Here is an 18,171-nt window from a genome sequence, read left to right on the forward strand (position 1 = left end):
CTTCAGATCACCTTCCCAATTTCTCTACTTCTACCTCGAATTGTCGTCCCTAATTAACGAGCCACACGCGTCTCGTCTCGTGGGATGATGATAATTTGCTGATAAATTTTGATATAGTAGAAAAAAATGAAATATACATATGTTTAAGTAAGAAAACACTGCTAGTTTTATCCGCAAATTTAGTCTCATTTCTATGAAAACATGAGGCAGACAGACAGACAGACAGACAGACAGATAGACAGACAGAGACACAGATCAGTCGCTCTCAACACTATAAATATAACTATTTTTGCTCACCAGTTCGGTTTCATTACTGTAAAAATGTGAGAGACAGATAGACAAAGAGACAGAGAGACAGACAAACCAATCACTCACAGCGCTATACGTAAGCTGCACTGTAAATCCAGCTGTTTCCACATAAGAGAATGATGCTGGTTTTATTCACAAAGCAGGTGTGGGTACTGTGAAAACGTAAGACAGACAGACAGACAGACACTTTCTGCAGTAAAATATATTCTATCACTATTTTAACGAGGTCATTGTCAGCGCCTACCCTTTGTGCACCGTTACGTTACCTCCGCCGTACCACAGCACAGCACAGCACAACACAAAACAAAACACATGGGTCTCATCTGCTACGTGTCACCTTGAAGCTTTTGTGGGCACGTGGCACAGGAAACAACGCCACGCGAGTCATCCATCTCATCCACCTCCTCCTCCGCCACCTCGTTAGGATAAACATGTATGTTGTTATTTGCTGTTTCCATTGTATTCCTTTGTCCTCGTGTTCCTCCCCTTCCCCCTCGGGTACAAAGGATTCTTTTCAACAGGGTACGGAATGAGATGAATCTGAGTTAAGAAATTAATGTTCCTTATTAAGTAACCCACAGGCATTGCTGTTTTCTTTTAAAGTGTCGAGGAGGCTGGTCAAAGGCACAAAAATTTAAAAAAATCCGTCAGTGTGTTGCACCCAAAAAGAAACCGTGCGAGAGGAAGAGGAGCTGGCCAAAAAATTCATTCGTCCTGATGCGCCTCTTTTAAAATAGTTCAAGTCGTTGATAGAAGGACAAACAAGCATTCCAACGTTTACGAAGGAAGGAAAGAGTAGAGATGCTAGTTAACTCTTGTACTGGTGATATGGACAGAAGAGGGATGAGAGTGAGTAGATTGTCTTGAGCAGGGAGGCCGCATGAGGGAAGGAGTCGACGAGAGGAAAAGTTTTTTGCTCCATTCTGTTTAGGAGAGCTGTGTTAGCTGAACTCCTGTAAGTGGAAGCAGTACTTCATATATGGACGGATAAGGCTCCTTTGTGGAGTTAGTAGCTGGAAGAGGCAAAGCACTGGCGGAGGCGTCTCAGAATACTAGCTTCCATACGAGTACATACTGCTGGGAAACGGTCGTGTTTACGTGATGTTACTGTAAAGTTACGTGCTTGATGGAGTCGGCAAGGGTTTCGAGAAGTTTGTGAGCTACGAACGAACGGTGCTTTTGAAATATTGCACTGACATCAATACTGCAACTCTCACCCTCATGTATTACTGCAAATGGGTCATGTTTATGGTATCATCATTATCTCGTCTTTGCTGTGGGTGATGTGGGCGTAGAGAAGCTTGTTAGTCAAGAACGAATGTCACTTTAGACGCATCGCGCTGGCAAAACCATTACTATTAAAATAACTAATCAACAACCATAGTCAGAAGTCACGTGATCTTCTGCTATCCGTTCCAATTTAATCTGCGTTTTCTCTCAGTCTTTTCGTCTTCCGATCAGCTGATGGTCCCCTTAAAAAAATATAAAAAATGACAACTGGCAAACTGTTAGCAGATCGGAGGGTTTTAGAGCGAAGGAAAAGATGGACACAACAAAAGTGAGTATTCTGTTAACTCGACCAGTGACCATGACTACTTTCACTGTCGTTCCCTTAAGTCCTGTACGACATTCACCATCGTTGCCTCTTTCCCCCATCGTCGTAACTCTCTCACTGCTAGACAAGTTTAACTGTTATCACCTACTGTTTTTTAGACGTCTATTTTTGTATCATCCCTCGAAGGTTTCTGTAACAAAAAAAAAAAGAAAAAAAAAGAAAAGAAAAGAAACAATATTAATCTCATTTCCTTTTTTCTGTATTCATGCAAATAATTTCTTTATTAGTTTGAATTATAAAAAGAAAAAAGATAACCATAGCAGTAAAGGCACCAGTTAGGTACAACAACACCACAAACACACTACACAATACTTCACATCAATCTCATTCATCAGTGCTAGTCCCCAAGACGTAGCTTCGTGCTGTACATCACGCTAAGAGAGCCAGGCGGAGAGATTCCTCCTGAGTGGGCGGGAACTGACTCCTTTACATCGTCAGAAGGAAAAATGAAGATGAAGGGGAGTGAGGGACAGAAGAGTCCTTGTAGCTGCGTCGAGGGAGATGGGAAGCCGCCTCGAGAAGTACTCCAATCTACCACCATTGTGATGCTCTTTGTGGATGGGACGAGAGAGCCGAGGGGCGAGGGTCGAGGGGGAAGGTTGGAGGGGGAAGAGAGAGGTCGAGAAGGTTATTGTGTGTCTCCAGGAGAAGGAAATGCAGAAAGTTAATATTGTCCAAATGAAGATGGAGGGACGGAGGAGGTCAAGTGAAGTGATGGTATGGAGACTTTACCAGCAGAGGCAGAGTAAATTAAAATGGAAATTGAAGTTGTTTTATTCTTCTTTTCAAATATTTCAAAGACGAGGTTCATATTTTCCTCAATACAGATGAAGACTGCAGGGAAGTCAACAGAATCAAAATGGACATCGTACCTAAAGTAACTTATTTCTTTCAGCACAACACAGAGTTAAGGGCGCGCCGCGCAGCAGCCTCGCCACCCCGGGCTTTGCTCTTCAAGGAAATATTGAGGTACTTATGATGAATATTTCCCAGCTGCCACATTCTCAGAGAAGAGGGAATCCACCACAAATATGATGGAATTTTAAAATTTTCTCCATCAGCGATTTAAAAAATATTTCGTGAAGGAAATTCAAATAACATTACGTAACGGAACCCCTCTTCCATCGTTTTATATATATATATATATATATATATATATATATATATATATATATATATATATATATATATATATATATATATATATATATATATATATATATATATATATATATATATATATATTTACTTATTCATTTCTATTTTTTTTATTTATCTTTTTCTGTATTAACTTAAAGAAACTCTAGGTCACAAGAAGGTCATACAACTCCGCTCATACAACTCCGCAATTTTTGCTAAGTACGGGGATATGTTAGGCTAGGTTTACTAATATGATATCACCTAACCGAGTCTAACATAACAACCAAACCTGATCTAATGTAGTTTGATCTAAGCTAACCCAACCTAACGTAACGTAACCTTTGCTAACCTAGCGTGACCTGGCTTTACCTAGCATGTATGCTGCCCTAACGCAACTCAACTCAACTCTACGCTGACCAAATCAAACCTTATCGCCAAAAATAAAGGTGGGTTGGCAGTCATGAAGCAATCGCAATGCCCACTGTCCGCCGCCCCACAGTCTGTGCCTCCACTTGGTAAGTTTAGTGGATAGCTTAACAGGAAAACTTTGGCTCTCGGACAACCCTCGGCCACTCTGGTGCTCCTGGCAGGAGTGGAGTCCTTGATGGGAATTGAGACTAACTGGAGTCCCATGGAGCACAAGAAAGGGGAGTTCTCTCTCTCTCTCTCTCTCTCTCTCTCTCTCTCTCTCTCTCTCTCTCTCTCTCTCTCTCTCTCTCTCTCTCTCTCTCTCTCTCTGTGTGTGTGTCAACTATATAATGCCGTATATATTTCGTCCTTTTACATGAAACACAGGAAATATATCGTTGTTAATAGGAGGAGGCTGTGTGTCGATGAAGGCATCATACAGTGGTCCCTTTCCATGAGTCAAGGCGTGGGAGCACCAAGCAATCAACACACACACTTTTCCGCCAGTGAGAGGAGCGCGGGGAGACACAAGTACTGATGGCCTCCAGTCTTTTCTTAATTCCGAAAGTGTCTGTGCGTATTCTTATCCTTACTTTCCAGAAAATATACTTGTTCATTCTTTTCTTTCTTCCGAGAATATTCAGGCTTATTATTTTCTTGTAGTATCAAGAACGTCCGTGTCCAGATCTGTCCCCCAGCTTTCTAACATTTCTTTCCTTATTTCAGAAAGTGTGTGTCTTTCCTTTCTTATTTCTGAGAATGTCCGTGTCATTTATTTCATTATTTGTGTCCTTTCTTCCTTACTTCCAAAAATATCCTTGTCCATTCCTTCCTTACTTCTGAAAATGTTCGTTTCTTTATCTTCCCTCAAGTGAGCCTAGAATTCTTCAAAAAATCAGATCATCTACTCGGTTATACAAGACACTTTTCACACTCAGTCTCTCTCCAGCATCTGTGTCTGTCCCACCCTGTCATTTTCCCTTGCTCTTCCCTCTCACGCCCACTCCCCGCTAAGTGTTATCCATCACGCGTCCCAACGATTAACTGATGTCTTGTAGCAATTAAGCTGTCGAGTTAATTGCACTTATCTTGCTTTTTTTTTTTTTGTTTCCTCTTTGTCTTTCACACCTGCGTTTCCTTTTTCTTCTTTTTTTTCTTTCTTTCTAATGTGATGCAGTTTCTAATCTATCAGTTTTCCCTATCCTGCATTCCTCCTCACAAACACACACGGACACTTTGTATATCCTCTTAAATCTGAAATATATGACCCTTTGTTGCAAGAAACTAATTAACCAAACACTCACTCACTCTTTCGCCCAACCAATCAGCCAATCAGTCAATCACTTTGTACCCTACTCATTACCTTGCTGCGACCTACTGAACGCCATGTGTCAGGGAATGTCTCTCATTGACACAAGTAATAGAAATAATCAAGATACATTTCGTTCCCATCTCAACTTTCTGTGTTTCTCTCTCTCTCTCTCTCTCTCTCTCTCTCTCTCTCTCTCTCTCTCTCTCTCTCTCTCTCTCTCTCTCTCTCCCCCTTGCAAAACTTCTCTCATAAAGGAAGGAAACGTGACAATATTTCTTTCACACGACATGAATTAAGAGGCGGAGTAAAATCTTCCTTACAGATGTGTCTTAACCCTTTTCCAATGCGATACGAAACAATTAGCAGCACCAGAAGCAATGCGTGAAGTCTTTATAAGCATCTACAGGAAAGTTACCGACGAAAAAACAAAACAAACACACACACACACACACACACACACACATTCGGCAATTTCTTCCCAGTTCGAAAATTTGGATGTGGCTGCGGGTCAAGTAAAGATGTCTCAGCGTGATCGGTAATTAGGGAAAGGTGACTTGAGAAACGAAACAAAGGACGCGAGAGATCATTCAGTACGTAGGTGGAAGAGGAGAAGTATTACAAAAAAGGAGACGAAAGAGAAATTGGTGTATAGAGAAGATAGATAAAGGAGAGAGAGAGAGAGAGAGAGAGAGAGAGAGAGAGAGAGAGAGAGAGAGAGAGAGAGAGAGAGAGAGAAAAGAAAGGAAAAAGGATTAGGGAAGAGTGTTACAAGGGAAGGTCTATTTGTGGTGTTAATGGCGCGAGACGTGTCAAAGAGTTCCATTAACTTCACTACAAACACCTGAAACATACACGCTCTCTCTCTCTCTCTCTCTCTCTCTCTCTCTCTCTCTCTCTCTCTCTCTCTCTCTCTCTCTCTCTCTCTCTCTCTCTCTCTCTCTCTCTCTCTCTCTAGCATCTGTGAGGCCTGATTTATTGGCAGCAGTGAAAGAGAGAGAGAGAGAGAGAGAGAGAGAGAGAGAGAGAGAGAGAGAGAGAGAGAGAGAGAGAGAGAGAGAGAGAGAGAGAGAGAGTGTACAGTAAATTATTTCATACAAAGGATTCTCGTATTCTCTTTCCTTTAACGAAACGAAAAGTGAAATGCGCACTCTCTCTCTCTCTCTCTCTCTCTCTCTCTCTCTCTCTCTCTCTCTCTCTCTCTCTCTCTCTCTCTCTCTCTCTCTCTCCTTCCAGATTATGGTTTTCTGAAAAATATTTGGTGCTTTTCCACCTCATCGATTTCCGCGTCACGTTTTCTTCCTCCAATAATGTCAGTAACATCAAATCAGCTTTAATATTAGGATCTGAGTGCGCTGCTGTGTGTGTGTGTGTGTGTGTGTGTGTGTGTGTGTGTGTGTGTGTGTGTGTGTGTGTGTGTGTGTGTGTGTGTGTGTGTGTGTGTGTGTGTGTGTGTGTGTTTCTCTTCCTCCATTAAAGAAAAAAATGTAAACTGATATTAATTGTTATCCTTTGTTCATTTAAGTTATTTTGGTACAGGTAGGAATATGATCCTTACCTGTGGACACTAATTTATTCACATACAGCCGCCAGCTAAACCTCGGATCGCAAGTCTAAGTATCAGATGTCACTCACTGCATCTTTTCCACGTTTTTCCTTCTCTGCTTCCTCCTCTTTCATTTACATCCTTCATTATTTCCTAATTTTTTCATCCCTTCCTTTGCTCATTTATTTCTTTCTCCATTTCCTCATTCATTCCTTCATTTTCTCATTATCTCATGTATTTGTTCATTCACCCCTTCCTTCATTTCCTCATTTATTCCTTCATTCCTTCATTTCCTCATTTATTTCTTCTTGCATTGCTTCATTTCCTCATTCATTCCATCATTCCCTCATCTCCTTCTCTCCCTCTCATTTCTACTCCCTCATCCCAGCGCAGGTTCCGATATTGGCTCTTGTATAATCTAGAGACATGCCTTTGCTTCGGCCACCGCGCAGGGAGAGGGTGGAGAGATGGGGGAGGGGGGGTGATGGGAGGATGACGAGGTGGCAGGAAAGACGTGAGAGGAGAGACGTGGAGGAAAGTCATGTTTGCGTATCTTTGTAAATACAGAAACGTTATCAAAATTATCTTCGTAAAACGCTTATGAAGGAGATTTGTCATTATCTTTGTAAATACCCACGAAGGAAAGTCATCATCATGTTCGTAAATTAAGGAAAGTTATCATTATCACTGGAAACAATCGTAAAGAAAAATAATTACCTAAAAGCAGAGAAAGACTAGAAGTTATTTGGAAATCTCTGTCACTCTCTCTCTTTCTCTCTCTACACATCCCTCGCTCTCAGACCCACATCCCCACGCCCCCACATCGCCACATCGCACCGCCGACCTGCCAGCTGGTTCCCCGTGCGAGGCCTGACGCTCCTGACACCGCTCCCTCCTCCCGCGTGAATGTGCGTGATTGCTAGGTGCGGCGTTGGCTTTGAGCGTTTGTTATTGTCAAGAGTGCTGATCTTGAGGTGCTGAAGGAGGGGCTCGGCTGCACGTGAGGAAGGACACACCGCTCGGGAAAGGCTGGGTGTTATTTATCAATTCACTTTTTTTTTTTGATGGTGTGATTTTCAAGGATTTATTCGTCCGTTAACTTATAATGAAGTATTTTTGTAGAATTTGTATTTATTTTCTGTCTATTTATCAGTCTATCTATCTATTTACCTACCTACCTATTTGTCTGTCTATCTATCTATCTATCTATCTATCTATCTATGTATTTCATCTATCTATTTATCTGTCTATCTATCTATCTACCTACATATCTACACATTCATCTTTCTATTTCTGTCCATCACATCCATCACTTATCTACGAGTGAAGGAGAAGGAACGGTTGGAAAGAAAAGAACAAGAAGCTAACGAAGGGGCAAGTGTTCAGCTGAGGAGTTTGGGTGTCTGTTTGGGGTCTGAGGGGCGAGGATCCTGGCAGGGAGACTGAAGGAACGGTGGTGTGGAATGTTGCTACGGTGCCCACTAATAACATGTAGCTCTGCAACATCACCATAAGACATCTTCACGCCTACGTCTAAGCGCTGGGCCTGAAGTAAATCGCTCATCTATTTCGTGGAGGCTCGCTCGAAGACGTGGCGGAGCGTGAGGAGAGCGTTGAAGGGAACTGAAGGGGCGCTGATGGGTGGACAGCAACGCGGAGTGATGTGGAAGAAGGGGGAGTGAATATATGGTAGACGGGGTAAACAGGGAGAGGGAAGAAGGGTGTGAGGGATAAGAGAGGTGGTGTAAGGGTGTTGGAGGTGGACAGTGATAAAGATTACATGGAGAAGGGAAAGGACTTGAGAGGAGAGAATTTGAGGGGAGAGGATTTGAGCTACCACAGAAAAAAGGACAGGTAGAAGGAACGTGTAGGTTATGAAAGAAGGCTTCACTCTCACCTTCTACAAATAACACACGAGGCAGGACAAGAAAGTCCAACTGAGTTACAGGAAAGGGGACAAAGTTTAGGGAGGAAGGTGGTGAGGTGGATGTGAATGACCGTCTCCCTCGCTCTGGAAACTCGTGACGTGTGGGCGGATGTGAGGACGTGAGTGTGGGCGTGGTGGTGAGGGTTAGGCCAGTAATGTGTCCCCGCCGAGATCATTTAAGTTTGTAATGAGTGTGTCAGGGATAAACGTTTTGCTTATCTACTTGTGATGCGAGGAGGGTGACGAGGCGCGAGGCAGCGTAAAGCACCATTAGTCTTCGCACGCTGGTGGGGTTCACGGTTTTCACTTTCCCTTCTCTATCAAATGAGGCGGCGGAAGAAGCACTCACACCTCAGCTCACCCACTCAGCGTGCGGCGGCGAGGTCTGAGTCGCAGGTACTCCTCTCTGCAGTGTTGAGGATCGCTGTTTATATTAATGAGTCCCTCCTAATGAGCGTGTAATGACGCAGTGCTGCTGTTTGTTGCCAGTTAATTGATATTCAGTCTTCCAGGTGAAATTAATAGACTTAATCAGGTGTCGTCCGTGTTGCCTCCTCTCGATCACCGGCTTTTCCACCTCATCGGGCGACACACTGGACAGCAATGCAACGCTTAGTGTGTATAGTAATTCTATACACCTATGAAAATTTTTAGACGTTATTTTATTTCACTATAGAGATGATAGAACATCTACTAATCTATTCATAAGAGCGACGTTGCGTAAAGGCAGTACAAAAGTAAGAACGTCAAAACATCGCTGCCCTCCTTGTTTACTCACTAAGTCAAGGCAGGGAAAATTACAGGGTCGTGGAGAGGCACCACGTGTGACGGGGCGGCCTTTGAAGCTCCCCATTGCTTCCCCGCGACCTTATTGCGGAGGTAAGCAAGGATCTGACGAGACCCACGACTGATGACCTCAATCCCACTAACGAGCCGCCATCGCCTTGTTTATCCGTGCAACACCAACCTGCCCCAGCCATCACCGCGACCCCCTGGCCTCCTCCCGCCTCGCCTCCTCTCCACTCTCTTCAGCATCTCCGCTTTCCTGATTCTTTTGCTTCTTTAATCCCTCTTTTTTTACCTTCCTGTCTCCCTGCCCCGCTGTCTGGTCACCTTCCTGTCTCCCTGCCCCGCTGTCTGGTCACCTTCCTGTCTCCGTACCTTGCTTCCCTTCCTGTCTGTCTCCTTGATTCTCTACCTCCCTGCCTCTCTGTTTTCCCTGGCTGCATGTCTGCCTGCCAGTCTGTCTGTCTGTCTGCTTCTCTCTCTCTCTCTCTCTCTCTCTCTCTCTCTCTCTCTCTCTCTCTCTCTCTCTCTCTCTCTCTCTCTCTCTCTCTCTCTCTCTCTCTCTCTCTGTCACTGCAGCTGTGTCTCAGGCGCGTGGCAATTATGTTAATCCGTCATGTCACGCCTTTCTTGTGGCGGCGCGTGTACTCTGATTTTCCTTGGAATGAAAACTGCTTCCGTGTCAGAGACCCGTCTCTGTGTGCCGAGCGCATAATAGAGGTGATAGTGTCTGGCATGGAGACATACATTCCTCACTCTTTCTCTTGATCTGTACCTTCCAAACAGCCTGTTCTCGTGCTATACATGATAGAGAGGTGGCCCACAAAAGGTACTTGAGGCTTTCATCACCAGAATCTCATGCGCTTTATATTTCTGCCCGGAATCAAGCCAAGTCTGTTCTCCAACTAGCCAAAAACTCCTTCCTTAATAAAAAGTGTCAAAATGTTTCAAGATCTAACTCCCCTCGTGACTTCTGGCACCTAGCCAAAAGACATCTCCAATAGCTATGCTTCTTTATATTTCCCTTCTTTATTTCAACCTGACAGCACTACTGCCATCTCTATTTCTAAAGCTGAACTTCTCGCTCAAACCTTTGTTAAAAACTTCTTTTTTTTTTTGTCATCTCTATGGGAAGTGGCACTCAAGTGGACCTTTTTTTAATTTTTAATTTTTATTTATTTATTTTTTGTTGTCCTTGACCTGTGGCCCTCTTACATGAACACACACACTCACACCCACCTACCCACCCACTCACCCACCAACACACACACACACACACACACACGTCAAGTCTGTTTTACGTCTGCCTCTCCAAGGCCAGGCCGGAGCAGCGACACACTTGGCAGAGCGGAACAGGTGAACAGGTATCCTCTATTTCTCTAATGAGGCCGAGGGCGGCGGAAGCTCGGCAGGCGCGGGCAAGACGTGGAAACCAAACTTGGAATTAGAAAAGTCTAACCTACTTAACCCCAGGCGAAGATAATTAACCTTCGTCCTTCTCACTATTTCTCATCCCTTCGTGGGCGTCATCAGGAGGAGTGGAGGAGGAGGAGGAGGAGGAGGAGGAGGAGGAGGAGGAGGAGGAAAGGAAACTCCATCACCAGATTGAACTAAGACGAGTTGCCGGTTTGTCTTCACCTACCGAACTCAAAAGTCACACAGGTATTCACTTCGGAATAATTAATGAAAGCGTGACACAACCGAGTCCAGGGCGTCGCGTTCCTAAAGGAGGCGTCAGCTGGTGGATACTGAGTCCCTGGCAGAGTGTTCAGGCACTCTTTCTGTCTTTTTTGTTTGTCTGTCTGTCTCTTAAAGAGGGAGGAGGAGGAGGACTGAAGACGAAGAGATGAAAAAAGAAGGACAAAGAGCAGCAGGTAGAGAAAAGATAACGAGCAGGATTAAAGTAGGGTTGTGGGAGAGGAGGAGGAGGAGGAGGAGGAGGAGGAGGAGGAGGAGGAGGAGGAGGAGGAGGAGGAGGAGAGAGGAGGAGGAGGAGGAAGATGAGGAGGAGGAGGAGGAGGAGGAGGAATACATAGGAAGAGCAAACAGCACCATACCTTGAGGTCCTTACTAGGCTGTTTGGGTAACTAATTCTACACTAACTAGTAGTGAGAGAGACAAGAATTGCATAGACTATAGAGGAAGGAGAAGGAAGAGGAAGAAGAGAAGAGGGACACTTACCTGTGGGGTCAAGTACTGCATCACAAGAGGCAGCACGAGTTTCTTCTGCTGGGTGATGTCCTTCGTGTATCCAACCTGCTCCCAGTCTGCGGAGAGGGAGAGGGAGAGGGAGAGGGGTGAGCAACACCTGAATCACATGCTGCGACGCAACGTGATTGAGGGAAGTGAACGCTGGGAAGGACGTCCAATGTACCAGTGTCGCGTTCGTAGTTGTCCCCTTGTAAATTGCATATCTGTCCGCTCCTTGTTTGCAAATAAAAGCTTGACTATTGTGATTACTTTATAGAGTTTATTTCATTCAGATATTTAGCTAATCTTTTAACGAAGTCTTCAGCCATGCTGCTGTGGACAACAGTGGGCAGACAGGTGTATCAACACGGTTTTGTTTGTAAACATTGGGTTCTGAACATGTGCAGTTGGCGGGAGGACAACCGCGTACAAGAGGACAGCTAGCAACACAACATGCTGTCCACAACAACATGGCTGAAGGACTGGTTAAAAGATTAGAAGAATATAAGGATGAAATGGGCCCTGTAAAGTGTTCAAAGCAGTCCGGCTTTTGTGTGTAAACAAAGAGCGGACGGCTACGTACAGGGAGCAGCTACGGACAAGACACCGAGGCGTGCGTGGGAGGATTAATAAAGGGATCCTGGTGTAACTGTCCACGTGAGGCGGTGAGGCGGTGGGGTGGTGAGGTGTCTCGCGTCTTCACTGTGATGCTGGAAAGATGAAGCCGGGCCATTTTTCTTTACTTTTCCACCTGACTTTTTTTCCTATTACAAATGTACCCAAGTGGTTCCTGATGGACGATAATAAAGCGACGCACACCCAGAAGCACCAGACATAAAAAAAAAGAAAAAAAAGAAGGAAAATGATAACATGTCAAGAGGGGAAAAAAAAAAAAAGACAAAGGATGTTTTCAGCAAAGAGAAATAAGAGATACTATGGTCCCCCCCCTGGTGAGATGCTTCTTTTTTTACGGTGAAAAAGAAGACAGGGAATCCCACGTGCGCTTCTGTACGAGAGAGAGAGAGAGAGAGAGAGAGAGAGAGAGAGAGAGAGAGAGAGAGAGAGAGAGAGAGAGAGAGAAAGAGAGAGAGAGAGAGAGAGAGAGAGAGAGAGAGAGAGAGAGAGAGAGAGAGAGAGAGAGAGAGAGAGAGAGAGAGAGAGAGATTAGTAATACTTGTAGTTGTTATTGATTCTTTCTTTTGTAGTTTTCCCCCCTTCATTTGAGACATCCCCCTCCCCCTCCTCCCCTCCCCCTCCTCCTCCTCCTCCTCCTCCTCCTCCTCCTCCTCCTCCTCCTCCTCCTCCTCCCTCTCTTCCGTATTCAGCAACACTATACTCTCTCACCACAAATATATTCCAAGGCCGTAGAGGTGAACAGCTGGATTCTTAATAGTGTTTCCTGTTAATAACATAGAAATCCCATTAATTTGCTACTAGAACCGTAAGAACATCCTTAAAGACCAGTGTCACTTCAACTAGAGGCTTTAAAAGATGGTCACAGTGCGGACAGTGATTCGGAATATGGTCGAATATGCTACTCATAAAAAAAAAGAAAAAAAAATTCAAACAGTTGATGAATTTAGTTCCAGAATATTTGATAACCACACTTCCTCAAGACACCACGTGATCCCTTTGCTGCGGCGTGCTAAGCCTTTTATTTCCACGGACGCCCTTTGTTGACCTGCCCTGTATTGTACCTGGAAATTGCTTGCTGTGGACTGAGGAGGCAAAAAAAAGAGAACAGGAAGTTGAATTTCTTTCTTTTTTTTTTTTTTTTTTTGAGGAGGAAGAGACTGCAAAAAAAAATATTTACGGAAGTTTAATACAAAAAACAAGTGTCTAAGAAAATGATTGATAAAAGAAGAAATTGATAAGCAGTAAAAGAATTAAATCAATCAATCAATCTATCCATCTATTTCCCACTAACTAGAGCCAAAAATACCTTAACTACCCCTACAAATCCAAAGTTAACAATAATGGGACAAGAAAGGAAGATGAAAGAAAACGAGAACAGCCTTGAGGGACGCCAGGAGACTCACCAGTGGCTTTCGCAATGGCGCCAATGATGCAAGCGGGCACGGCCATTATGATACACCCAATGGAGCCCGCGAAGGAGAGCACCTGCGCCTGTTTGCTGGAGCGCGCTGACAACACCCGCTGGAAGTATACCTGAGGGAAAGCGAGAGAGACACGAAACCTCATTACTAGGGAGATGTTACCTTGATCATCTGTGTGTGTGTGTGTGTGTGTGTGTGTGTGTGTGTGTCTGTGTGTTTGTGTGTTTGTGTGTGTGTGTCAGGGGAAGGGGGATAGTGTTATTGGTGTGATTATCTCCATTGTGGTTTGCCAAGGAAGGAAAAAAATAAATGTGTGTTGTGTTGTGCTGTAATAAAGGAGGATAGAGAGAAAAAGAAAAGACGTATTAGTGAGGTGGTGGCTGTGATTGGTGGTGGTGGTGGTGGTGGTGGTGGTGGTAGTGGTGGTGGTAGCAGTAGTAGTAGCAAGGAAATGATAACAGAGAATCTACGTTATCTGAAATGTGTAGGATATATATATTTCTCTTACCTAACAGCATCTCTCTCTCTCTCTCTCTCTCTCTCTCTCTCTCTCTCTCTCTCTCTCTCTCTCTCTCTCTCTCTCTCTCCCAATATCTCCGTTACTCCATCACCAGCACGTCAGCCAGGCCGCCTCCCCAAGCGCCCTGCCACTCACGGCTTTCATCATCCCCGCCTCGTTATATGGACTGCGAGTAATCTTTCCTTCATTTTCTTCTCTCCTTCTTTCCCTTGTCACACGATGCTGGTTGACTTGAGGGAACATGTAGCGTGATGCCTTGTGTGTGTGTGTGTGTGTGTTAGGCTTCCGCAATCAGTATCTAGACTTACTGGGAAGGTGAAGGAAGGCGTGATGTACGTGTGTGAATGAGATGTGGTGGAGGAAATGATGCGTGCGTGTGTGTGTGTGTGTGTGTGTGTGTGTGTGTGTGTGTGTGTGTGTGTGTGTGTGTGTGTGTGTGTGTGTGTGTGTGTGTGTGTGTGTGTGTGGTGAAGGGGGGGAAACATCTATGAAGAAAAGTACATTATGGAAACCTATGAATTTATATTACGTGACGACAAGTCTCATCACAGTAATTACGTGCTTCACTAAGAGGATTAACAGGAAAGGAGGGAAGGAATAGCGGAGAGAGGAGCCTTGCTTAGGGTATTTCAACTCAGAGGAATCGTAGTACACTCATCAACGCAGCCACTTCATTTACAAAAGAAATAAAGAAAAAAAAACTACGATAATTATTTTCAGAGTACGACTTTTGTTTATAGATTTTAAGAGTACTATATTTTATTTATTTATTTATATTTTTAACGCGTACGGCAGTCATATATCAGGAGTGCAGTACATTATTAATTTCAAGTGTACATTTTCTGTAACTACTTTTAGATACAGGCGATTCAATTCTAACGTACGACTGTCACGTGTTTCAGGGGTACGATGCTTATTTTTACTGTAGGACTATCTCATAAATTTCAAGTGTACAATATTTACTTCTAATGTACGACGGACATAAATTTCTGGAGCCACGAATGAACCAAAGTTGCAATAAGGTAAGAATAAGACGCTGCACAAATTCTTTTAGCCTTTTTTCACACTCTCTGGGAAGGAAGTGGAGGCGGGGAGTGAATCCTCGACTTGGTTACCTAATTAATCTACCGAATGTGTTGTTCTGAGAGGCGATCGGCTTAAAAGTCCATTAGCAAATTGTTCCCTCAGTAAAAAACAACCCAATTGCCTCACGCGACACTCCGGCGGTATAAACAAAATGGAAAACAGAAGAAAAAGTTCATACCATGCACACATTTTCTTAAAACATTTTTGCCATTTTGAGCACTGCTGCTTTTAAACTTTTCCCAGTGTGTTACCGTTTTTTTCTTTACTGAAACTTAAGCATGTAAGGATTTATTTCCTCCTACTTCTGTGTTAGCCTGATTTTCTCTTCCCAATTCTCTGCCTGGAAGGAAAATGTGGGAGTATTTGTCTTTTTCTCCACTCGCTGGCTACTTCGGAGTCCTCGCTCGCTCGGTCTGCTGTAGGCGACGACACACGAGGAGGCAGGGCAAGAGTACGCCAGTGACGGCTGGTGTAACTTGATTTTTGATCCGAATTTAAAGAATGACGGGTCGTAAGACGTCTCTGATTTGTCTTTCCTCCTTTTACTTATAAAAAAAAACATGGATGCTGCACTGAAATACCTAAAATACGTGAAATATGTAAAAATTAATGAACTACACGAAAAATATATAAAAATATGTTTGATAGAAAAATAATTAAAACGTAAAATTTTGATAATACATACTATAATATGAAACATGACGAAATATATGAAAATACAAATGAAAGGGAGTTTACATCGTGTGTGTGTGTGTGTGTGTGTGTGTGTGTGTGTGTGTGTGTGTGTGTGTGTGTGTCACCTTCACTTATTCCACAGACAAAATAGTAAGTACAAATGAAGGAAAGAATACACAAAAGATAAACAAAATACATGGAAGAATAAAATAACGTAGCTAGAAGTCAAATAAGAATACGAGGAATACACAAAAGACACACACCAAAAAAAAAAAAAAAATACGAAAACACATAGAAAGAGACTGAAAATACAAAACACAGTACTGGAGGAGTGACTAACCTATATGTCTGCCTTCCTTGCGCACGTGGAATCAAACACTAGGATAAAAAAAAAAAAAAGGTTGCATGAGAGGCAGTCTGTGTTTTGTCATTCCTCTCTGCAGGTGTGAGCGTTGACTTTGGTGCTAAAAATCGAAGTGAAGGAGAGGTTCAATTAAGTTTCTGTTTTGTCTCCTCTCCCACGCGTGAAATCTGACGTAGGAATTAAAAACTGAAATGAATTAGAGGCTCCAGTAGGTTTGCCTTGTCTTCTCTCCTTCCTCGTCTGGTGCAGGAGTCAAGAGGTGAAAATCTTGCTGGCTGAGAGACTCCAATTAGTCTCTGTTTTATCCCTCCTTCTTGCTCGTGTAAAGTCTGACTAAAGGATAGGAATTTTAAGTGAGGGATTCCAGTAACCCTTCCAGCATTGTCTTTCCCTTAAGTTCACTAGATATTTGTCTTTCGGTCTCAGAATCTTGCCGACTCGATGCTTCAGAGGAAACTTCGCTGCCGTGTAAATTCAAGTTGTTTTGAGAAACTAATGAAACTTCAGAAGTGCCTCGATATTTCTTCTGAGGGGAGTCGGGAGTTGTACGAATAAGGAAACTTTTACGGAAAACGAAAAATAATCTTAAGTTTCCCTCTGCCTCAACAAAAGAGGAAGGTGATGAAAGAACAAGGAAATTTTCCTGTGTTATGAAGAGCTCGAGGAGTTTTTAGGCCCAAACTCTTTGATAACTGGGATGATTGGCTGGTGACGCACTCAGAGGCTCGACATCCATCAGAGCAAGGATGAAAATGTAACGAAAAGAAATGTGATGAAAGAGACCTAATTAATCGTGAAATCGACAAATGCCATGAAATGTGACGAAAAGCCTTGATTAATCGAGAAATATTAAAATAAGAAAGAAATTGCTGGAAATTCAATAAAAATGAACTGAAAAGTAAAAGAATAACAGTAAAAAAAAAAAAAACAAGAGATTTGATCAAAGAAACTGAGAATTAAATTAAAAGAATAAAAATGTAATGAGAAGAGTAAAACATAATAAAATCAACGAAAAGTCTAAAAGGTGTAGAAAAACGAGAAAAAATAAAATAAAAATGCTGGAAGTGTCATGAGAAAAACTGAAAAGGTAATTAAAGAAAATTAAAGTGTAATTAAAGGATGAATTATGAACAAAAGAAACGAGTATCCACGAGGCATGAAAAGACGAGTATAGTGAGGACAAGGAAGAAAACGAAAACTATGATGAAAACGAAGAAAACGAAAACTATGATGAAAACGAAGAAGAAAACGAAAACTAAGATGAACACAAAGAAGAAAACGAAGAATCAGGTGAACACGAAGAAGAACAACGAACACTAAGGTGAACACGAAAAGAAGAAAACGAAAAACCAGTTAACCACAAGTTAGAAAACGAATACTTACGAGGGCCAAAGGGAGAAAACGGCAACCAAAATAAACACAAGACAGAAAACGGAAAAATGAAGGCGAGGAAGAAAAGGAAAACTCGGATGAACGCAGAAAAGGAAGCGAGAACTGAGGTGAGCGCAGAGAGAAAACTGAGGGTGGGGAATGGAGAGCTGGTGGACAAAAGGCGGCAAATTCGTAACTTCCTGCACATTGACTTCGCGAGGGAGTGTGAAAGACTGAGAGACAGAGATAGATAGACATATAGACAGATAGATAGATAGATAGACAGACAGATAGAGAGTACAATTAATGGTGGAAGAAGAATAGGAGAGAAAGAGAGAAGTGAGAGAAATGGGATAGGAGAGAAGGAGAGATAAAAGGACAGTATAAGACAGTAGGGGAGAGTAGAGTAGAGAAGATAAGAGATGGGAGAAGAGTAGAATATGGTATAAGATAGAAGAGGAGAAGAGAGGAGAGAAAAGAAAGAGAGAGGAGAGGAGTATAGAGGAGACGAGAGGAGAGGAGAGGAGAGAAGAGGGATGGATAGGAAAGGAAACGAGAGACGAAATGAGACGAGAGAAAATGAGAGGAGAGAAGAAATAACATAAGAAAAGTGGAGATAAATAGGGAAAAGGGTTAGGATGGAAGAAGAGAGGGAAAGGAAACTGGAGGAGAGGAAAGAATGAGGTGGAGGTAAAGGAAGCTCGGCAAGGTAGAGGAGTAATTGAAGAAAAAGAAAGAGGAAGAGGAGGAGGAGGAGAAAGGTAAGGTGTCACTACCTGGGATCCCCTGTCTTTAAGAACGTATGACAATTACTTATTTTCTACTTGATTTCTTCGTGAGGAGGAAGAGGAGGAAGAGGAAGATGAGG

General features: G+C 43.0%; 1 protein-coding gene across 1 annotated transcript in view; it reads right to left on the minus strand.

The window, feature by feature from the left end:
- Window positions 1-18,171, minus strand: part of LOC135089637 (high-affinity choline transporter 1-like) — a 167,806-nt gene that overhangs the window by 16,090 nt on the left and 133,545 nt on the right. The window contains exons 8-9 of the mRNA XM_063985496.1: window positions 13,270-13,399; window positions 11,222-11,307 (exon numbers count right to left, since the gene is read on the minus strand). Coding sequence (XP_063841566.1) covers window positions 11,222-11,307; window positions 13,270-13,399 — 216 coding nt within the window. The remainder of the gene's footprint in view (window positions 1-11,221; window positions 11,308-13,269; window positions 13,400-18,171) is intronic.

The sequence above is a fragment of the Scylla paramamosain genome, chromosome 33 (assembly GCF_035594125.1).
Source record: "Scylla paramamosain isolate STU-SP2022 chromosome 33, ASM3559412v1, whole genome shotgun sequence".
Taxonomy (NCBI): domain Eukaryota; kingdom Metazoa; phylum Arthropoda; class Malacostraca; order Decapoda; family Portunidae; genus Scylla; species Scylla paramamosain.